This window comes from Myotis brandtii, unplaced genomic scaffold, assembly GCF_000412655.1.
Source record: "Myotis brandtii unplaced genomic scaffold, ASM41265v1 scaffold133, whole genome shotgun sequence".
Taxonomy (NCBI): domain Eukaryota; kingdom Metazoa; phylum Chordata; class Mammalia; order Chiroptera; family Vespertilionidae; genus Myotis; species Myotis brandtii.
Window position 1 is genome coordinate 1,799,048 of NW_005354718.1, and position 23,012 is coordinate 1,822,059.

The following is a 23,012-nucleotide window of genomic DNA, read 5'->3' on the forward strand; positions in this document are numbered from 1 at the left end:
ATCACCCCCAACTTTCCCCCCTGCCAGACTGATCGCCCCTAACCACCTCTGCCTCGGCCCCGCCACCATGGCTTTGTCCGGAAGGACATCTGAAAAGTCTCGCGGTCTAATTAGCATATTACCTTTTTATTAGTATAGATAAGCCTACCTTATGAGCAACTCAAGAAACTAGATTCAGGGCAAAAGAATGCAACAATATTTTTATGAACTCTGATAAAGCTGGGAAGGAAAAGGAACTTTCAGAAGAACAAAGAAATAGAGGGACCTGGTATGGAATGATGTGGGATAAGGATAGAACTGCCTATTCCAGGCATCGGGGTTTAGCGGCTCCTCTATGAAGCTGGGTTTTGCAGGTGCTGGGATCTCTTAGGCAGGGTTGAAGTAGCCACAGGAAGTTGCCAAAGGCTACTGCATTGTCTTAACACTTGCAGTTTTCTTCTTTACCTCTAGGTTTCCCCTAAGTCCTCTGGTCTCCTTAACACTAGGAAACATTCATTTGCATTTCCTGAGGCCTCAAAGGGAGGAGCTGGGTGACAGGTGAGAGACTTCCCACCCAATGCCTCCTGACCAGACCAAGGTTTTTCAGAGAACGAGGCTGTCTCCAAGGCCCAGTCCCAGGTCGACAAAGATCTCAGATGAACATAAGCTCTATGAGGACTTTAAAGTCCAGTTTGCAGAAGTGTGTGTGGCCTTTCTGATGTCTTTCTAAAATGTTACTGCCTACCCCTCCCCGTCTCCATCCTAGGACATACTTGAGTTTAATCTGTCTTTCATGTCTCAGGATCATCATCCAGAACATAAACTACTGAACAGTAACAGCACATTCAGATGCTACTGAGGGCAGAGCCAGGCTTTTCCTATGCGTAGGTGGTAATGATCTTAAATTCGACTCTTTTTATAGTTTTTCCTTCTCTTCCCTAATCAGCCTCTACTAGACTATGCCAGATGCCAGCACTTCCCTGCAATCTGCAGTTTTTTTCTGGTATGGTCTGGAAAAACATACAACTTGGCCATAATTGTACCTCATATGAGAGCATACAGGTATAAGAAATTATGGGGATTCCCCTTATAAAGGGAATGCACTTTAGGGGAAGGGCCCAGAACAGTGCACTGAACACCACCTGGCACTTAATGGGCACACAATAAATACCTATTGAACGAAAGGGGAAACATTCATATGTTCTCAACCAAAACACAATTAGAAAGCCTCAACTATGTCAATTAGTTCAGGCCGCTAAGGAGTAGAAGGAAGTGGGTGCTGCCCCGGCCCTAGGGGAGCTTACCACTTTTTCACAATTTCCCCTTCTACCTAACACCTCCTCTTGAGAAATCACGTCTGGAAAAGGTAAGAAATCACTACAGCAGACTACCAGAACCACTGTGAGAACTGAAATGTCATCTCCCCAGAGCCCACATTATAGAGGAGAAGAATGAGTCATGAATTAACAGCCACCCAGCCCTTCCTGGAGTCTTCATAACTGGTTCCACCACTTGCAGCAACCTGAGCCCAGAGCAGGAGAGGGGACGGGAGCTGGGGCTCCTGTCATCTCCAATGGGCTTTGCACCAGGCACAGAGCTGGGGCCTCTGACAATCCACCCGCCTACAGTTTCACCTCTTTAGGGAAATGAACTCCTGATTTACCCAAAAAAGCAAGGCACTAAGGGGTCCAATAAACATAAAATAGCCATAATTAACTTAAAAGAAAGGTGCCTTACAAAGAGGAGATCATCGTTTTTTAAAAGGCTACAGCCCTTTCTTATAATAAAACTTGGAGCCAGGTAAGGAAGTGGTACAAGTAATTGGGCCCAGTTCTCAAAAGCCAGACTCATAAATGGAAGTCAGATATGGAGATTTAGAGATAGGACTCAGATGAGGAGAACACACAGGGAGGCCACTCAGTGTGACCACAGGTACTGAATGAACAAACCACCTCAGTGAATCAGCTAGAAAGACTGGGTTCCAGGAATGGGACCCAGTAATCAATGCCCAGCAGTAATTTCTCCCCAAGCCTGGGAGAGGCAGACAGAGCCCAGGAATACCAGAGGTGATGTGACTGCCTGATGCCAGAGGCAGGAAGTAAACCACAGAGTTCTGGGCATTTATCTAGAAGTCTGCTCTGCCTAAAAGATTGATCCCTTTCATTCCTTATAGCTTATGGCCCACGCTGCGACAGCACTACTGAGAAATTCCTAAATGCCTGGTCACTACAGAAACTATGGACTGCTCATAAGCCTCAGTGCAAGCAGGGTACCAGCCAACCCCCAGATCAGCACCCTCAGCTCAACACTCCCAAAATGTGGGCCTGCTGGTGGTACCAGGATGATTCTGGGGGGACCTGGACCTCACACCATCTCCCTCAGGTTGCTACCATACCCATCGTCAGACTCGGTGTAGTGACCTATGCAGCCTGGACCGACTGGGACCATGTACAGGATCTGGCTCGCTTCTCTCCAATTGTTGCCCCACGCACCCTTTGGGATCTGGATCCTCAGCCCATCTCTGAGGTCACTCTTCAGCTCCTCCCATGTCTCGGGTCCTCACCTCTGGGTTCCTCCTTCCCTTAGCCCTCCCAGCACTCTCTCCTGGGCCTCAATATCTGCACTGCCCTCCTTCTCAGCCCCACTTCCCCAAATGAGCAATTCACCTGGAGCCCAGTCTACTGCCATTCTCTTCCTCCTTCTCCAGTTTCTCTTCCGCCTCCCCTTCTTCAGATACCCCCTTCTCTCAGGCCCCGCCTATACTCTCCCACCCTTACCCTAAGTACCCCTAAATCAGGCTCAGACTCCAAAATCCTTGCCCACCTTCTTATCTCAGGTTAGAGATTCTCACCCCTCAGGTCTATCAGATACCCTGGGTCTGGCTGCCCCTCATCTCTCCCGGCTGCCTGCCCTCACCCTCAACTCCTGGAGACCTGGGTCTCCAGTCTCCACCCTCTCCGGAGCGTACAACTCCTTCTCTCTGGGCCCTGGTACTTCCTACATCTCATTCATTTCTTTTTTCCTTTAATGTACCAGTTTCCTTTATAAACAAATCTATATTAGTAAAAAGCAGTGAGCCAACTTAAAGAAAAACAATATTAATTAAACAACAGTACTCAGAAACAGCAAAAATAGAGAAGCAGCTATGTGAATGGAGAGTATTTTTAGTACTGCCTCAGTTGAAATAGAAACTCTGCTGTGGTAGTTTTAATGCAAATTTTGACACATATTCATCCAACTTTCCAGACCAGTTCAATACCTGTTGGGGTCAGCCAGATTGGGCAGCTTTATTTAGTCAAATCTCCATCCGTGTCACTGTTGGGAGTCCCAAGGCTCTCTGAGGCCAAAAACCTGTCTTTTATTGCCCTAACTGCTCCTGAAGTATGGGTCATGGAAAAAGTTCTGAGAGAGGAGGAGAAAATTCGGGTTTGGGCAGGTGCTCTGCATTTACTAGCCACCCTACGCTGGGCAAATCAATTAAACTCTTCATCTTCCCACCTATAAATTGGAGCTAATGGTCATTGCCTACCTCACAGGCTTGTTTTGAAGATCACATCAAATGAGATTAATTTATGTGAAAGCAATTTGGTGTCATATAAATGAGAGGTATTATCTTGAATGCTAATGAAGAGCTTACAAACACAAATGAATCATTCCATTTGACTTAACAGGCAGCCAAGTAACTTCAAAAACCCAGAGCTTCAGCCAGACAACTAAACCCAGGAGTGAGTTAACCATCCAGGCCCTTGGTGAACAAATGACCGTCATCAAGCGAAACCAGGCTCGGTGCCCAACCTCAAGGACTCAGTGCCTGTTCTGGTAAGAGGCTCCTCTCAGAGACAGTGACCAAGTCAGGTACACCTCAAATGCAGAAATGGCCCCCAGATGCCCATAGAATCAGGTCCAACCACACTAGAACCTAGAGGTCCAAAGAAACCACATTTTTCAGATTCATCTCCTGCCATATCCTTAAAGAACCCTAAGCAAAGCCCCATTCCTTGTCATGCCAAGTACTTTTACTTCTACGTCTTCATGCTCATGCTGTTCCTTCAAGCCCCTGTCTGTCCTCAAAAACTTAACTCTTCTTAAATCTGTAAGAAACAATGTCAGTGGGTCATATTCTGGGGTATAACAGAAATACGTCATTTAAGGAAAGGTATTAGCTAGCATACAGGTAAAATAGCCTTTTTATTAAAGCAGTAATAAAATATAACCACCCCCCCCAAATGTCAATATTAAGTTTCTATGGTAGTTTTCCTGGTAAATACACTTAAAATTTGAGTCTTTGAAAAGTTGATCAAAACGCATTTCAAGCTGGCTTCACCAAGTAATATCTGCCAAGATACAGTGAGTTTGAAGCCTTCGAAGGGCTTCAAATGAAAGGCGAGGCTGCTATGGACAGGAGAGAAATTCACGTGTCAGCTGCAGAGGAGTGGAGAGAATGTTAAACTGGGGCTCCAGTCTGGCCTGACGCTCACTCACTGGGTGGCCTCTGGCAAGTTCCATAACCTCTCTGCACCTCCATCCTCGTGTCTATAAAATAAAGAGAGTAAAGGATCCCTTTTAACCCTGCTGTGATATAGTCTTTTCTCTCCTCAAGGCCTTGCACAAACACATCTCCTGAAGGATATCTTTCCTGATCCTGCCAATCATATGAGCAGTGTCTTCCTTTTTATTCCTACATTTTCCTTATATACTTTCATTGAACCTCCTGCACTCTACCTCATAGTTCATTGCTTACTATACTGTGTGAGCTGTCAGAAAGCAGAAGTAATGTCTTATTCAACCTTACACAAGACCCACAAGGTACTTGTTCATGGTGACATGCTCCATTCATTTGTAGATTTAAACTGAACAGTTGACTCTGCTGATTCTCAACTTGGTTCTGATTCCCCACCTCCTTTCTACCCTGACCACTGCCTCAGTCAAGAATCACTGGTGTAGTGTTGGGTGAATCAGCACTGATCTGTCAGGACTGGAATGAGTGAGAGGGGCAAGGGGTAGAGTACAACCTCAGACATGAGCTGTGGGCAGCATGTATTTGACTTTAGCACTCACAGTGTAAGAAAAGTGGAACAACAATGATAACAGCAAGAGCTAACTTGTAGTAGGCATGTACCCTGTACCAGGCCCTGTGCTAAGTGCTTTACCTGGACCAAGGTTCACAACAATGTTGGCAAGGAGGAACTGCCATCATTCCCATTTTGCAGATGGGAAAGCCAAGGCACACAGAGGTGAAATATTTGCTCAATAGTCTGGTTATGATCAGCAGCATGATTCCTATCATCAAAACCAGTAGTCTTACCATTCACAAAGGAAAAATTACAGCCATCACACACAAGATGACTGTTGTGATGTGAGTAGGTATAGAGAAGATAATAGGGGATATGGTGGGTCACAGAGAATAGGCAGAGGGCGTGGGAGATATGATAAGGATGAAAGAAGTCCTATGACAGGATCAAGTGTTGGTTACTGCAGTGGCTTCAAAAATTTTGATGGTCACAGGGATTATGGACCCAGGCCAAATGCTTATTAAGAATTTGATTCAGATAACAAACACAATCTCTGGGCAAGGACTTGGGGAGGGTGTGTCTACAGCTCAAGTAGGGGAGTTCTTTAAATGAATAGGAATTATCAAGACAAAAAAGAAGACCTGAACGGATGATAAATCTGTACACAGACAAGGAAACAGGGAAGCCAAAAGGGGAGACAACAGAGTATTTGATAACTCTCAGCTAAGGCAGCCATTAACTGGTTTGATGGAAGAGAATTCCATGGTCACATCAATAAAGTGTCCTTTGCCACCAGAAGACCTGAATTTATGAGAGAAGGTAGAAGTGGAAGTGGGTGGCAAGGCCATGGGGGATATAGAGGCTTTCAGGTAGAGGTGGAGACTCCAAAAGTGGGGACTGGGTTTGCCCTAATCAGTCATGTGGAAATATGAACTTTGTTTGAAGAAATTCCTGCAATCAGTGCAATGAGCCCAGACCAGAAGATGCTGGTCCCTCAGGAGGAGATTTCTGGGGAAGAGGCTATGGTGGAGAGAGGGGCTACAGAGGTTGTGGGGGCTGAGGTAGAGATCGAGGCAGCTATGGTGGAGAGAGAAGTGATTATGATGGGGACAGATGAGGTGGTTATGGAGATCAAGGAAGCTATGGTGGGGACCGAGGAGCCATGGTGAAGACTGAAGTGGGAGTGGCTATGGTGGAGACAGGAGTAATAAAAGCTATGGAAGAGACCAAGGTGGCTATGGAGGCAAAATGAGAGGAAGAGATGACTACAGAAATGATCAGCGTAACTGACCATATTGACTGTTTTGAATGTTCCTTTGTCTCTGACATGATCCATAGTGAAATTGCCCGAGTTTTGCTTGCTTCTTTCATCTTGCCTCTTCTTGGGTAATGAAATGAAGTGGCATTTGAAATTTTATTTGGGGGGGAGGGCTGGGACAGTTTTTCTTTTAGTAATGTCCATTGAAATTTCCTTCTTTAATTTCCAACTTTCTCCTTCCCAACCCTTGAAGCTAAGTGTGTTGTAAAATATTGCCAAAATGGAGCCCTAGACGGTTTGGCTCAGAGGATAGACCGTTGGCCTATGGACTAAAGGGTCCCGGGTTCAATTTCGGTCAAGGGCACATGCCCAGGTTGTGGGCTGATCCCCAAATAGGGGGCTTGCAAGCGGCAGCCAATCAATGATTCTCTCTCATCATTGATGTTGTTTCTCTCTCTTTCTCTCTCTCTCCCACTCTCTTCCTCCCTGAAATCAATAAAAATATATTAAAAAAATATATTGCCAAAATGGAAAGTGTTTTATAATTTTGTAATACTACAATAAATGCTGCTTGTTTTGTGGGGGAGATATATATATATTTTTTTTCCTTTTCCTTTTTCTTTTTTGCTTAAGGTAACAAACTAGGTAAGTCATGGGATCCATATCCAGGCAGTCTGACTCTAAAGTCCACTTTCTTAACTATCACTGGTAGTCAGTACAATGGCTATTATAAAGGCACTAGAGGCCCAATGCACAAAATTTGTGCAAGGGTAGGCCCTCACAGCCCCGGCTGACTCGGCCCTTGTAGTCCCGGCTTCGCCCGGAAGGTCATCCAGACGGTCGTTCTGCTGTTCGGTCGTACGGTCAATTTGCACATTATGCTTTTATTATTATAGATATTTACAGCTGCCAACATTGCTTAGTGCTCTGTATTATGAGTCCCATCCATTCTCAAAACAGTTGATGTACAAAGCAACAATTCCTGGCCTTACTTGTTAAGATTAGTTATAAACACTGTTATTTTCTACACCACTTCTCCAGGAAATTATCATCTGATTAGAAAACTTCATTTTGTAGAATTATCAACTATGACCCCTGCATTTCAAAATGATGAGCCACAGGAGCAAGAGACAGGGAAAGTGGAAACAGACAAGCTGGGGTGACCCTACAGGGATATTCTCTTCACATTTGTATCCCTAGCACCATGTGGGATGGACACATGGTAGTCACTTAAAAGTTTGTGGAATCAAATGGTGTTTGTGAGAAATGTTGCTAACCTCATCTAAAATACTCATGGGGAAAGGAAAAGGAAACCAAAAGGTAGCAGGGGAACTAAAGTGAGTGAGAGTGTGTGTGTGAGAGAGAGAGAGAGAGAGAGAGAGAGAGAGAGAGCCTGCTCTGGGCAAGGCACTGGGCACACAGCATGCTGATTTCAAGAATCAGGGTGGGGACGCCCAGCAGGAAGATGGGCGATCTAATACTTAATGGCTGGGAGTGTACCACCTTTCTGAAAGACAATTTTGAAAGAGCTTTTAGAGGGGCTAAGGGAGGGGAGGAGGACGGTGATGGCAACTGCAGCGGAGCAGGGATTGTCAGGAAGGAGGATTTTAATTATTTGATTTTAGAAGAAAATCTAACTGCAAGATTCTTGATTATGTTTATACAACAAGGGACCAAGATTTATTATACCTGATATTTGATGTTGAATACCTAGCAATATAGCCTTCAAAATAGCTTCCTCTTGTGTAGCCTTCTCGGCTACAGCTCCTCTGCAAAGACATCAAAATCATATTCACCTCCTCCATGAGCGCTCCTTGTCAAAGATACCTGCCTACCTACCAGAGTCCCTCCCAAGAGGCCCCAGAACACACCCAGAGGCCAGCTTCAATCAACATCAGAGCAGGATCTAATTAGCTTCACAAGCGGCATATACAAAGGGAGACCTTGGCAGGCACCAGACCCAGCTTAGGAGAACTCTGCTTCATATGTACAGCAGCTCATACACTGTGGTTGGGGTTGATCCTCACAGTCAGCCAGCCTGAGGGATGACCCGACACACAAACGGGCCAATAACAACCAAGTTTCAATTACAACAAAAGGGCCCACACAGCCCACACAAGGGACATTCACAGAGCACCCAGCTCAGGTGACCAAAGAGACAATGCCCCTGGGTTCCACGGGACACCTACTACAAAGAGCCACCCTACAAAGACTGGGAATCATAGCAGATTTTATTAATACATAGAAAAAAACAGGCAGCCCAATGAGGAAGACTAAGAAACATCCCCCAAATGAAAGAACAGGAGAAATCTCCAGCAAAAGAGCTAAATGAAAGGGGGCAAATGATCAGATACAGAGTTCCAAAAATGGTTATAAGGATGCTCAAGAAACTTAGTGAGTACTACAAGGAACTTAGAACTACAACAGCATAAAAAAGGACCAGTCAGAAATGCGACTTCCTGGACGGACCTGGAGAGTATTATGCTAACTGAAATAAGCCAGTCAGAGAAAGACAAGTACCATTATGATTTCACCAGGTAGAATCTAATGAACAAAATAAACTAATAAAATAGAAACAGAAACAGACTCATAGAGTCAATAGACGGACAGCTGTAGGCGGGGAGGTGGATTGGGAGGCTGGGTGAAAAAGGTGAAAGGCTTAAGAAAAAAAAAAACAACTACAACACTCAACCGGCCAGTGTGCTCAGTGGTTCAGCATCAACCTATGAACCAGGAGGTCACAGTTCGATTACCAGTCAGGGCACATGCCTAGATTGTGGGCTCCATCCCCATGGGGGACGTGCACGAGGCAACCAATCAATGATTCTCTCTCATCATTGATGCTTCTATCTCTCCCTCTCCTTTCCTCTCTGAAATTAATAAAAATATATTTTAAAAAAACACACAAAGAAGCCCTAGCTGGTTTTGCTCGGTGGATAGAGCATCAGCCAACAGACTGAAGGGTCCTGCGTTCAATTCCGGTCAAGGGCAAGTACTTCAGTTGCAGGGTCAATCCCCGGTTCTGGTCGGGGCACATGCAGGAGGCAGCCAATCGATGTGTCTCTCTGTCTCTTCCACTATCTTCTAATCTCTCTAAAAATCAATGAAAAAATTTCCTCGGATGAAAATTAACAAAAATAAAAAAATTTTAAAAAAACGTAAAAAAGAATATCTTAAACACACACACACACACACACACACACAATATTTAGATGATGTATTATAGAATTGTACAGCTGAAATCTATATAATTTTATGAACCAATGTCACTCCAATAAATTTAATAAAGAAAGAAAGAAAGAAAGAAAGAAAGAAAGAAAGAAAGGAAGAAAGAAAGAAAGAAATAGCTTTTAAGTATATTTACTTATAGCAGTGGTTCTCAACCTTCCTAATGCCGCGACCCTTTAATACAATTCTTCATGTTGTGGTGACCCCAACCATAAAATTATTTTCATTGCTACTTCATAACTGTAATTTTGCTACTGTTATGAATCGTAATGTAAATATCTGATATGCAGGATGTATTTAGGCGACCTCTGTGAAAGGGTCGTTCGACCCCCAAAGGGGTCGCGACCCACAGGTTGAGAACCAGTAGACCACTAGGGTATAATTCAGTGATGGCGAACCTATGACACGCGTGTCAGAGGTGACACGTGAACTCATTTTTTTGGTTGATTTTTCTTTGTTAAATGGCATTTAAATATATAAAATAAATATCAAAAATATAAGTCTTTGTTTTACTATGGTTGCAAATATCAAAAAATTTCTATATGTGACACGGCATCAGAGTTAAGTTAGGGTTTTTCAAAATGCTGACACGCCGAGCTCAAAAGGTTCGCCATCACTGGCTTAGGAAAATAATAATGCATACATAGTTGGGCAAAAGTAGGTTTACAGTTCATATGAAAATAATACAAATACTTAATACAATAATTAATAAACAATTAGTCCTAGCTGGTTTGGCTCAGTGGATAGAGCGTCAGCCTGCAGACTGAAAGGTCCCGGGTTCGATTCTGGTCAAAGGCACATGCCTGGGTTGCAGGCTCGATCCCCAGTGGGGAGCATGCAGGAGGCAGCCGATCAATGATTCTCTCTCATCATTGATATTTTTCTATCTCTCTCTCTCCCTCTCCCTTCCTCTCTGAAATCAATAAAAATATAGATATAAATCACAGAAAAAAGAATATCCCCTTAAAAAAGATAAACAAATCATAATACAAGAATAAGGAAATTCTGATACATGCTACAACATAGACGAATCTTGAAAATATTACCTTAAGTGAAATAAGCCAGTGACAAAAGGTCAAATATTACATGATATTTGTATGTTTATTTATATGAAGTACATAGAATAGTGAAGTTCATATAGAGAAACAATAAGAAAAACAGTAGAAGAGGAGTTACCAGGGAGGGGTTAAAGGGAGAGGGAATGGGAGTTAATGTTTAATGGATTGGAATTTCAATTTAGGATGATAGAAAAGTTCTGGACATGGATAGTGGTGATGGTTGCACAAAAATGTGAATGTACTAATGCCACTGAACTGTACACTCAAAAAGGGTTAAAATGAGAGACAGTGACTGTCTCCTGATTCTCAAGTCAAGTTGCTGCAGTGGTTTCTGTAGACACTACTTTATTCATTAACAAATACAGGGTGAGGCAAAAGTAGGTTTACAGTTGTTTGTATGGAAAATAAATATTTAATAAATAATAATACAAGAATAAACTCTGTAAACCTTTCACATACTCACAACTGTAAACCTACTTCTGCACACCCTGTATTTGTTGAGAGCCTACTCCGTGCTAGTCACGAGGCAAGGGACTGCTACAGAAGTAGACGGGCCAGACATGCTCCTTGCAGCTGAATACACAGGGGAGTAAGGCACGAGACAAATAATCACACAAATGCACAAATAACTGCAAAATGAAATAAGTGCTAGAAAAGAGGAGACCCAGTTGGTATGGAAGAATAATCAGCAAGGCCACTCTGCGGAAGTACCACTGAAGCTGAGTTCTGAAAGAAAAGGTAAAGCAACCCAGGCGAACAGAGGCGAGAAAGAACATTTCTGGCAGAAGGGACAGCATGTATGAAGGGTAAGAAATTCTATTGAGTATTTTAGAAGTGCAATATGGTTTCAAGGGAGTGCCAAGATCATTCCATTTTCTGTGAGGAGAATAGCTGGGAGGAGTGTCACAGAGTAGACTAGAATAGATTGGAAGCAGGCAGACAAGCTGATAGGCTACTTTAATGGTTTGATGGAAGCTGATGGGGCTTTGGGCAGAGTGCTAGTGGTGGAGATGGAGATAAGTGAACAGGTTTGGGAATTATTTGGGAGGTTGACTCATTAAGACATAGTGACGGCAGGAGTAAGAGGATAGGGAGGTATGAAGAATGACTCCAGGTTCCTAACTTGAGTGGGTGGATAGTGGTGCCATTTACTGGGACAGAGAAGTACAAGGAAGAAGCAGGTTTGGAAAGAGAAGTTCAAGAGTTCGATTTTGGATGTAATACAATTTAGATCCCTGTAAACATCCAAATAGAGAGACTGAATAGGAAGATGGATATACTAGTATAGATTTGGGATTCAGAGAAGTGGTATGAATGAAAATTAAATCAGACGTTGATGCTCATCACTACCACTGAACTGTGTTGTTCTGGACAGGGTTCGAGTGACACAGTGTGGAAGGAGCAGTGACCTGGGCTGGAGACCTAGGGGATCCAGGTTCTAGTCCCAATTCTGTCACTAACCACTCTTGCTGAACTTCAGTAACACAGGGGGTTGGCCTAGATTGAGGCTTCTTTAATCTTTTCTGGATAAGAATTGCTTCTCAAAAATGTATACACACACAAAAATTACACATGGTTTCCAAGGTTTATTTAGTTCTTGGCACCTTTTTGTGGACCCCAAATAAGGAACTCCTATCTGACCAGACAACCAACATTTATGAGGCCTTCTTTGCACAGAATTTAAGGTACCCCTAGAAAACGATAGGCCTTGAACCCAGGAGAGGGGACACAGGGCCTGTCTCCTTGTTCTTTGCCAAAAAATATCCATTACCATGAAGCTAGCCAGAACATAAAAAAGGCCCCAATCTACTTTTCAAGGCTGATCTTCTTTCACACTTCCTTTCTTCTTGGCCTATGAGCCACACAAATTGGACTATACACATTCTCCCTTTTCTTGAATATCCCTTCCCCCTTATCCCCACACATCCAAACGCCGCTGGTTCTTCAAGGCTTACAACTTACAATGCTTCTCTATTTCCCCTACCCCTTTCCCCAAACTAGAAGCAACCTTAGCCTACTCCAAACATCCATAGCACTTTGTCTGTGTCCCTCTTAAGGAACTTACTGTGTTCTGCCTTGTATTACAGTGTGTCTCTCCTACTAAACGGCAGGAGAAGCACCTGCTATCCTTTAAAAGAATGTTCTCACATATCCCTTAGCTCATTTGAGTGAGAACTGGATCCCAACCACACTGGTCTGATTAGACCTTGGTTTCTGGTTAGACAACAGACTCACCCACCTCCCACTTGTGTCCATTCTACACACTGATGTTTAATTTTTTAAAAATCTGGTTACATCACTTCTCTGAGTAATATTTACATCAACAACTCCCAACTGCCTTCCTTGAAAATTCTTAACTTCAGGGTTCCAACACACCGGCTAGAACTAGTTGTGAAATGTCCAAAGTAGTTTCTCACTATTAATGAAGTACAAGTTAAACAATGGACAAATGGAGCAGTGTGAGGAGACGAGATCGACCCTTGGACCGAGCAAGACCCGCGTGCTGCTGCATCCCTGCGTCCCGCTCGGACGTCCCACCACCATCGCCATCATGCCCAAGAGAAAGGCTGAAGGGGATGCTAAAGGAGATAAAGCCAAGGTGAAGGACGAACCACAGAGAAGATCCACCAAGTTATCAGCTAAACCTGCTCCTCCAAAGCCAGAGCCCAAGCCTAAAAAGGCCCCTGCAAAGAAGGGAGAGAAGGTACGGAAAGGGAAAAAGGGGAAAGCTGATGCTAGCAATGATGGGAATAATCCTGCGGAAAATGGAGATGCCAAAACAGACAGGCACAGAAAGCTGAAGGTGCTGGAGATGCCAAATGAAGTGTGTGCATTTTTTTTAACTGTGTATTTCATGGTGACTGTACAGTTTGAAATACTATTTTTTATCAAGTTTTATAAAAATGCAGAATTTTGTTTTACTTTTTTAAAAAATATATTTTATTGATTTTTTACAGAGAGGAAGGGAGAGGGATAGAGAGAAACATTGATGAGAGAGAAACATCGATCAGCTGCCTCCTGCACACCCCCTAACTGGGGATGTGCCCGCAACCAAGGTACCTGCCCTTGACCGGAATCGAACCTGGGACCCTTCAGTCTGCAGGCCAACGCTCTATCCACTGAGCCAAACCGGTTAGGGCTTTACTTTTTTTTTTTTAAGCTATGTTGTTAGCACACAGAACACTTCATTGTTATTTTTTTGTGGGAAAGGACATACAGTACTAATAGAATGTCTCCAAAGCTGGACTGACATGGGGTGGGGGGGTAGGTGGGAAATACCTTTGCCTTCTGGTTTTGAGAAACTTCCTCTTGGTTCCTGAGAGGAGGGATCTCTTGATGTTGACACACATTAGCCATCCTGGCACAAACACCTTGTCGTGTGGGAAAACTAAAATTCGTTTTTATGTCCTTTTCTCCCTCTCCACTTTAAGCATAGACTTTGGCTCTCTTAAGCCCAGAGACCTATGGGGACCTGACCCCAAAAAATTGATTTCCAGTATGTTGGGCAACCTGGACTTCCCAGTGTCACCACTGAGAGGGTCTCCCTCAAAAGAGCAGCAGTTCCTCTTTAGATTGTGGATCTACAGATTGATGTTCTCTGCCATTTTCATTTCATTTCTGAAAGTCAGGGTCGGCTTGTGAAAAGTTGTTAAACAACATGCTCAATGTCAAATGTCAACCCTCACTCTAAACTTTCCCTGTTCAGAGCATCAGATGAAGACTTCATTGGGTTTTACGGTGGCTTTCTGATTTTGGTAGTTCATTGAAGAAGGGAGTTTGAAAGTTGTTGTATACTGTTAACGATTGTCTGCCCATGTCCTGCCTGAAAGACCATGACTGTTTATGAAAAGTATCTTTAATAAAGCTAGATACAGTTTGGCTTGGAAAAAAGCAAAACAAAACAACATACAAATGTAGAACTAGAATAGTGCTCAGCACACGGTAAGTGTTATATAGATGTTAGGCGTTACTAATACTGAAATTTTAAGACTTAACAAACAGATACAGCAGATGTTACACATCCCCGTCCCATTTCTTTTCTTTTTTCTTTAAAAAATTGTTTTTAATCCTCACCAAAGGATTTTCTTTTCCATTGATTTTTTTTTTTAGAGTTAATCCTCACCCGAGAATATTTTTCCATTGATTTTTAGAGAGTGGATGGGAGGGGGAGAGAGAGAGAGAGATTGATTGGTGGCTTTCCCCACATGCCTCAACAGGGGCCTGGGATTGAACCCGAAACCGAGTACATGCCCTTGACTGGGAATCAAACCCGAGACCCTTTGATCCCCAGCCCAGAGCTTTAACCACTGACCCAAACCGGCCAGGGCCCCATGGTCCACTTGTGATTTCAGCCCAGCTGCAGGGGGCAGTTCTGTGCAGGTTGACAGCAGCTCTTCCCAAGGGCCCTATGGGTCTCCCTGCTTTTCTGCCTAGAGTTTCCTCTTACAAGCTCACTCAGTTAATGAGCAGGACAGCCTGGAAGTACAGGGGCATTCATAGGCATTAATGTTCTTTTTTATTTTTTATTTATTGAGTTTTTGAGAGGGAGGGAGGGAGGGAGGGAAGTAGGAAGAGACTTAGGGAGAACGAGAGAAACACTGAATTGCTCCACTTATTTCCGCATTCATGGTTTGATTCTTGTATGTGCCCTGACCAGGGATCCACTGGCAACCTCGGCGTATCTGGAGGACGCTCTAACCCTACCCAGCCAGAGCAGGCATTGATTTTCAGCCGATGAGTTACCTGCCTCCCCTTCCTACGTTGCTACAACTACCAACCATGATCCAGGGTTAGATAACAGAAATCTTAACTACAGTACAGGGTCCGAATCCCTGGCGCCTTTGCAAACACCTTCCTGGGGAACTTCAGGCCATCTGCCTTTCCCTAGGATCCTCCTGCTTTGGGCCCACTAGCGCATGTTGAAAGGACAACACCTGAGCACCTGCTACCTGAAGAGTCAATGAGCTGGGATGGAAAAGAAAACAGACGGCAGGGTCATAGGTCCCAGGAGGGGGTGCAGAGGGAGTGGAGGCGCCTTGAGCCTTTTTTCGTCCTAGGCTCTACCAGCGGTTCTCAACCTGTGGGTCGCGACCCCTTTGGCGGTCGAAGGACCCTTTCACAGGGGTCGCCTAAGACCATCCTGCATATCAGATATTTACATTACGATTCATAACAGTAGCAACATTACAGTTATGAAGTAGCAGCGAAAATAATTTTATGGTCGGGTCACAACATGCGGAACTGTATTTAAAGGGCCAGCAGGCTGAGAACCACTGCGTCTAAGCGGAGTTAATCAGCCTTCAGGAGAGACTGAAGTGCCTCCAGCCGCAGTCACGACACAAGCGGAATTAGAGGCTGAGCCCGCGCAGGCGCACGGAGGAGGCTAGCATTCCCTCCCAGGCTCACCCACAGCCTCTCCTAGACTAGGGTCAGAGGGAGAGCACAGAATCCCGCACGAGGAGCCTCTCCTCGGTGACCCCTTCTTCCTCGTGAGGCTCTCTGACCGCCCTAGAATGGTTTGGGAGCCCAGCTTCTGAGGCCGTCAGGCCGCCCCTCGCTACCGGCCCAGGGCCCGGCCGAACCTGGACAGCGGATGTCAGTCTAGGCGCCAAGACAGGAAGGGTCGCCCGACCTCCCGGGACCGGCCCTCCTCACCACCATTCTCACCTCTTTGTCCGCCGCCTTCTCCTCAATGCCTAGCAGCGCGTACAGGTCCATCTGTAAGAGCTCCTTGGCCACCGACATGATTCCAACCCTGACCGGATTCGTACTACAACTCCCAAGAGTCTAAACGTGCGCGGGACTCTTCCGGAACACTGTCGGCCCCGAGCCGCTAAATGGCGCTTAGCCCCCTGGGAAATGTCGTGTTCTGTGTCAAGCTCGATTGCCACTGAAGGAAGCGGGCTGTCGTAAATGAACTACAACTCCCAGCAGCCCTCGCGCCCGCCGCTGTTGCTCTCCAACCAGGATGGCCGGTCGCGATTTCCCTGCGGGAGGCCGTGGCAGGCTCGCGCGAGTGGGTGTGAGGGACAGGGGCGGAGCTGGGTGAAGGTCCACGGGCCCCGTACCTCGCGGGCGTGATCGCAACTCTGTCGGCCGTGCCCCGCCACGCCGGGAGCCAGGATGGAGAGCAGGTGCTACGGCTGCGCTGTCAAGTTCACCCTCTTCAAGAAGGAGGTGAGTCTTCTCTCCCCGTGGCTGGAGGGCCAGGGAGAACGCGGAGTGGAGGGAAATACACGGGACTTGCAGCCCATAGACTGCCTTCCAGCCTTTTCCAGCAGTGTGGTTCTCAGCCACTGCGCCTTAGTTCCCATTTCTGTAAAATGGGGCTAGCACTCCCTCGCTTGCCGGTTGGTGTGGGTCCAGCGAGGTGCTGGAGGGAAAAGCTCTCTGTAAACTGTAAGGCGCGCTCCTGTGGGTTTTGGAAAGCTAGACTTTTCTGTCTGCCAAGTGTAGGGTCCGGCTGTTTCCTCCCCTCGGTCCTGCTGCTTCTCCACCGCCCTGTGCCCACTCTCCATCACGCCTTGTCCCGTTACTCCCTCTGCTCTGGAACCCTCGCCGTCTCGCAGCCTGCCCTTCCGGGTTCCCTCCGTTAGGTTACCGACCTTTCCCCTGCCCGCAGGGCTCCATGGCAGAGTCTCTCCGCCCTCCAGCACAGACCCCCGAGTTCCCCTGGTAACTGCAGGCCGGCTGTGTTAGCAGTGACTAGCGGATAGGAACCACATAGGGTGAGTGAAGCACCTAGGGAGGCAGGTCCGTGCAGTACTTGGAAACCTGGGTTTGGGAGGCAGGGTGGTCAGCGTTCAAATTTGAGCTCTGATGCCTTATTCAGGGGGTGACTTTTGTTTGGGCAAGTCATGTAACCTCTCTGACCCCCACCTAAAATAGGAACAGTAATGCTGGGCATCAGGATTAAGTAAAATAGTGTGCAGAAACTCTGAGGATTAAATCAGCTGAAGAATGTTAAATACTGAGCTTAGCGCCTGACACACAGTAAGTGCTTAATAAATGGAGGCTATTGTTATGTCCCCTCCTGAGCCACGCCTCCCTCCGTCTTGCTGGAGCAGAGAAGGCGTGAGCTCTGCTGATACTTTCTCTGATTCTCCTTTGTTGAGGAGTCAGTGACCAGGGGCTTTGCCTGTTTGTCTTCTATACCCCAGTGTCAGGAAGTTGAAGACCGGTTAGACAGAAAGCATGGAAATTTTGTATGAAGCTTTCCCTGATTTGAATAAACGACTGGAGACAGAGGAATCACTTTACTCCACCCTTGTGTCTCCCCAGGCCTTAGGGTCCCCGCCCCTCATCCTCTTCTCGGCAGCTGTTCATAACTTCAGTGTCGTCTTCTCTGGTCTAGGTGCTCAGAGAGTGCCAGGGAGGAGCCTACCTGGGTGGTTGAGACGTGGATAACCCTGCTTCGTGTTTCTTGTAGATTGGCTGTAAGAATTGTGGCCGGGCCTTCTGTTCCAGCTGCCTTAGCTTCAGTGCAGCGGTGCCCCGGGCCGGGAACACCCAACAGAAAGTCTGCAAACAGTGCCACGAGGTCCTGACCAGGTGAGAAGCTGACAAGGGCGAGGATTCAGCCAACCATGGCAGCAGGCAGCTGGCCAACCCTGGTAGCCTGTGCTCTGTGGCCCGAGGTCAGCCCAGGAAGTGTTCGGGGTGGGGGGCACTGATTGGCAGATGTCAGGGCTTCTGAAACCAGATTTCTTCTCTATAGAGGATCTTCTCCTGCCAGTGCCTCCAAGTGGTCACCACCTCAGAACTATAAGAAGTAAGTGCTGAGGGGACAGAGACAAATGTGGATGGGGAAAGGGCAAGGGAGCCCCAGGGATGGACTCTCTTCCCAGCCTCTCGATCAGATGAACACAGAGCCAGGAGACTATCCATCTTGAAGGCTCCTACCTGCCCTCTTGGGATCAGAAAGCAGCTCATGAGCCCTCTCCCCAGAAACAGTTCTTGATTCACATCCTTTCCGTTGGACCCTCTGGCTGGGCAGCTGGGTTGAGCTGCAGGCCAACATGCATGAGGACCACAGAAGATTGTCCATTGGAGGCCTCCCTAGATGCCTAGAAATGATTTGAATGGGGAAAAGTGAGGGGGTGCCTTCACCCCTCCCTTTTGCCTTCTTCAAGAGCCTTTACCTCATATCCTGCCAGGCGTGTGGCAGCCTTGGAAGCCAAGCAGAAGTCCAGCATTCCCCAGAGCCATGGACTGACCCCACAAGACCAAGCCATCGCTGAGCGCCTAGCACGGCTCCGCCAGGAGAACAAGCCCAGTGAGTAGGGGCAGGCAGGGTGGCCTAAAGCAGCAGTCGCCAGCTGGTGGTCTGCGGACCACTGGTGGTCCATGAGGTCCGAAAGGTTGGCGACCGCTGGCCTAAAGGACAATATCTGGGGCTCCTGGGACTGGGATTCCTCTGGACCTTACAGATTTCCCCCATGCCAATTGCAGAGTCAGTGCCCTCACAGGCAGAGATAGAAGCCAGGCTAGCCGCACTGAGGGGCGAAACCCAGAGTTCCATCCCTTCCACCCAGGAGATGGAGGCACGGCTTGCCGCACTACAGGGCAGAGTTCCACCTTCTCAGACCCCCCAGCCGGTGAGTGCTGTGGCTTGAGAGGGAAGGGGGTCCTAGTACATGTGTGCTTATGTACTCCGTAGGAGTTGGCAAGCCTCTGACTCCCACCCCCGGATCCTCAGGTCTGCTGCCAGGCCAGGGAACCAGGGACAAGCAGGATTGGATGGGGCAGGAAAGAGTGGCCCCGCCTGGTTGGGGACTGTCAGACCTACTCAATTATGTGGGCCCTGGATTAGCCCCTTTCCCTGAGCTTTGGGGGCTCCTCAGCCTTCACTGACATAGACTGCTCTGGACCTGATGGTGTGGCTTCCCCGTCCTGATCCCCACTGAGTTCCCTCCTCTGAGCAGGCGCATCAGCCACCAGACACCAGGACCCAGGCCCAGCAGGCGCAGGATCTGCTGACACAGCTCACGGCAGAAGTGGCTATTGATGAGAGCTGGGAAGGAGGAAGCCCAGGTAACTTCTCCACCTGGGCCCCAGGGACCTGCCCTCCTTTCTCCCCAGGTGGGAGAGGCTCTGTGGCCCACTGGGAGGTGAATATATGTAAATCAGAGAACAATCAACATTATAAGAGCTACCATTTATTGAGTGTTTACTTCTATGGGAGCCAGTGTAAGCCTAGTGGATAGTGTGTGGACTTTAGAATCAGTCAGTGATTCTCTCTCCTCCCACTTACCAGCTGTGTGATCCTGGGAAAGTCTCGCTTTCCTCATCTGTAAAATGGGGGGCGGGGGGGGGGATGTTAAAACCTACCTGTGGGGAAGTTTCGAGGAATGAATGAGATTATCCAATAAGCTCTTAGGACCCTGCCTGGGCTGTAGTAAGTGCTCAGTGAGTGTTCTTTGCAATGATGATGATAAGGAGGAGGAAGAGGCTACTTAAATTTAATTAAAATTAAATAAAATGTAACATTCTGTCCCCTCAGTGGTACTAGCCACATTTCAAGTGCTCAATTCCACATGTGGCTCATGGCTACCATCTTGGACTGCACAAATATAAACCATGATGTGGAATGTTTCCATCATTATAAAAATCATATTAGACTGTGCTATTTCAAGGCTTCCAAGCAGTGGTTCTCAACTAAGGATGATTTCCCCTCCGTGGCCCATTTGACAGTGTCTGGAGACTTTCTGGTTGTCACAACTCGGAATGTACCACAGGCACCTAGTGAGCAGAAGCTAAGGATGCCGCTAAAACATCATGTAATGCACAGGACAGCCCCACAGCAAAGAATTATCCTGCCCCAAATGTCAATAGAACCACCATCGAGAAGCCCTGCTTTAGAGACACATCTCATTGATCATCCTCAGTAATCCTATGAGGTACACACTCTTATTATCCGTATTTTATAAATGAGGCAACTGAGGCCTGGTGAGCTTAAGGACCTTGATCAAGATCACACAGCCATTAAATAACAAAGCTAGGACTTGAACCCAAAGCTGTCTGCTTTCAAACCTTTTGGTCTGATAGTGAGCTAAAGGGAACATGTCAAAGCCACACCCACTCTGTCAAAATTCTTCCAGCCTAGTCACACATAAGACCTCAGGTTCTGCCATGTCCTCTCTGTGCTGCTCCCTGGAAATGCTGATTCAGCCTGTAAGGCAGAGACACTGGCTGAACTTTGGCCTCCCCATAACCTGATTATTTGGGGCACTGATTCTCAGACCATTTTCCCCCCAATATAAAACACTGGTAATCGTAGAGGTTTTTTCCAACTACATCCATCCCAGCCCACCTGATATTTCGTTTGTAATATAAACCATGTGAGCTAGTGTTGAACAAAAAGCTGATGCTCTGTAGGTTTTTATAAAAGATTGAGAAATGGGCTCAGTGGCTTCTGATGAGAGATCTTGGAATATCTCTGCCTCCCTGACTGCATTGCTCCTTCCAGCTGCCGCTATTCAGAATGACCTCAACCAGGGTTGGCCAGGCGGCCTGAGTGCTAATTCCAAGGGGCAGGCCATCCGGTCCCTGGATGGGGAGAAGAGCAGGCTGCTGGCTGAAGCTGCAGTCGAGCTGCGGGAGGAGAACACGAGGCAAGAGCGGATCCTGGACCTTGCCAAGCGCCTGGCTGTGCTTCGGGGACGGGACCCTGACAGAGGTAGAACCTGGGGAGCAGCCCCCACACCCAGGCCAAGTTCTGTGAAAGGGCTGCCGGGGGGGTGGGGGTCTCTGTGCCCGGGGGTCTATCGAGTTCTGCCCAGAGCCACAAGGAAAGTACTGGAGCAAAGCAGTGGCTGAGAAAAAAGTGGCCGCCATCAGGGGGCAGGGGACCCCCAGTCCCTTCAGGTGCAGAGCCTTCTGCTCCTGACCCCGAGCCCTGCCGGGTGGAGCAGGGAGGGGGAGGCCTGATCAGAATGGCTGCAGAGACTGCTCAGCTCTGGACCAAGTGCCGCTGGAAACCAAACCAGCTCCTGGGAGCAAGAGTGTAGCCACTCCGGCGAACTCTCTCAGCCTCACTCCTCCCCTGCTCCTACCTCTCTCCCTCTTCAAGTGACCCTCCAAGACTATCGCCTCCCAGACAGCGATGATGATGAGGATGAGGAGACGGCCATCCAGAGAGTCCTGCAGCAGGTGGGCCTGCCTTTCCCACTGGCCGCCCTTTGTGCGGCCCCCACCTCACTGTCCCACCACCCACCTGGCCCCATTCATCCTGCCTCCATCTGGGACTCAATAGCCAGTCGCTCTGCTGCTGCTGTTCCAGCTGGGGTCCCTCTGTCCCTGTGACCCAGACCTGCCCCCTGGCCCCTTGAGAAGGGGTGTCAGCAGCCATAGGCAACCAATAAAGGAAGATGGGTTGAGAAGCTAAGGCCACAGCACCTTCGGCGGGGTGGGGGAGGACCTGGGCCACGAGCAGGGAGCTGTCCTCTTTGCCCTGTCCACAGCTCACTGAAGAAGCTGCCCTGGATGAGGCAAGTGGCTTTAACATCCCGGCAGAGCCAACACTCCAACCCCCGGCCAAATCCTGCAGGGCAGAGCCTCAGGTGAGAAAAGCCCCAGACACAGACTGAGGGGCCTCCGCAGCCTCCCGCTGACTGGCTGACTGCTCTGGCAGCACCCCCCCCATACCCCCTCAGGGACCTTACTTCCCCCATTCCTGTCTGCTCCCTGAAGGCCCAGGCTCTGGCCCCCAGGCCTGAAGCTGAGGAAGAGCAGCTCCCCTGGTGCTGCATCTGCAATGAGGATGCCACCTTGCGCTGTGCTGGCTGCGGCGGAGACCTCTACTGTGTCCGCTGCTTCCGGTGGGTGCAGGCGGAATGTTCTGTGGGACTGGGATGCCCAAGGGCTGCCTGTGATCCCTGACCTGTTTCTCTTTTTCCACAGGGAAGGCCATGATGCCTTTGAACTTAAAGAGCACCAGACATCTGCTTACCACCCCCCACATGCAGGCCAAGGACACTGAGGACACCCCGGCCTCCCAGGAAGGTCGTCCTACAGGCAGTCACACAGGCTGGGGCACCCACCTCTGGGCCCAGACTCGGGGCATCTGATGGGAGAGCATTTCAAGCTAGACTGCTCATGGGTGCACCCTTTCCTGAGCCTCGATGTCCATGAAGGGGGGAGGATTTTGCATTGGAAATGGTGACTGGAGGAGCCGAGGGAAGGCAGGAGTCAGGAGCCCTCCACCAGCAAAGCCTGGACTGGAAAGACCAGACTGAATCTAAGAATGAGCTGCATTGGAAATGGTGACTGGAGGAGCCCTCCACCAGCAGGCCTGGACTGGAAAGACCAGACTGAATCTAAGAATGAGCCTTGAAACCTGCTCAAGCGCCCCAGCACTTAATGTATCAAATAAAGTATGTTGAGTCCTTGGGCCCAGCATCGTTGATCTCTAGAACCTGTGGGCCCTGAGCCTGGGTCCTTGGAGAGGTGGCAAAAGCAAAGTAGGCTGTAAATCCA

The 23,012-nt window shown here is 47.7% G+C and overlaps 2 protein-coding genes and 1 pseudogene across 4 annotated transcripts in view; 2 read left to right on the top strand and 1 right to left on the bottom strand.

Annotated features, from left to right (window-relative positions):
• The window catches only part of DNAJC17 (DnaJ (Hsp40) homolog, subfamily C, member 17), a 40,468-nt gene extending 24,110 nt beyond the window's left edge, over positions 1-16,358 (bottom strand). For all 3 annotated transcript variants that reach the window (XM_005860252.2, XM_014534791.1, XM_014534792.1), the window contains exon 1: positions 16,203-16,358. In XM_005860252.2, the coding sequence (XP_005860314.1) occupies positions 16,203-16,280 (78 nt within the window). In that variant the 5' untranslated portion in view covers positions 16,281-16,358. The remainder of the gene's footprint in view (positions 1-16,202) is intronic.
• On the top strand, positions 13,028-13,363 carry LOC102256739 (annotated as a pseudogene).
• A 174-nt stretch (positions 16,359-16,532) lies between the features above and the next one.
• On the top strand, positions 16,533-22,778 carry ZFYVE19 (zinc finger, FYVE domain containing 19). Its single transcript, XM_014534790.1, has 11 exons — positions 16,533-16,712; positions 17,965-18,086; positions 18,253-18,306; positions 18,692-18,810; positions 18,987-19,132; positions 19,460-19,568; positions 21,004-21,213; positions 21,607-21,686; positions 21,998-22,096; positions 22,227-22,354; positions 22,437-22,778. Exons 1-11 carry the CDS (start codon positions 16,659-16,661, stop codon positions 22,513-22,515), a joined length of 1,200 nt encoding a protein of 399 aa, XP_014390276.1. The 5' UTR covers positions 16,533-16,658; the 3' UTR covers positions 22,516-22,778.
• The last annotated feature ends 234 nt before the right edge of the window (positions 22,779-23,012 follow it).

Bases quoted from the DNA above. Each gene is read 5' to 3' on its own strand.
- ZFYVE19 (XM_014534790.1), top strand. From the start codon at position 16,659: ATGGAGAGCAGGTGCTACGGCTGCGCTGTCAAGTTCACCCTCTTCAAG. The intron at 18,087-18,252 runs GTGAGAAGCTGA...TCTTCTCTATAG, and splicing joins TGCCACGAGGTCCTGACCAG to AGGATCTTCTCCTGCCAGTG. The intron at 18,307-18,691 runs GTAAGTGCTGAG...ATATCCTGCCAG, and splicing joins CCACCTCAGAACTATAAGAA to GCGTGTGGCAGCCTTGGAAG.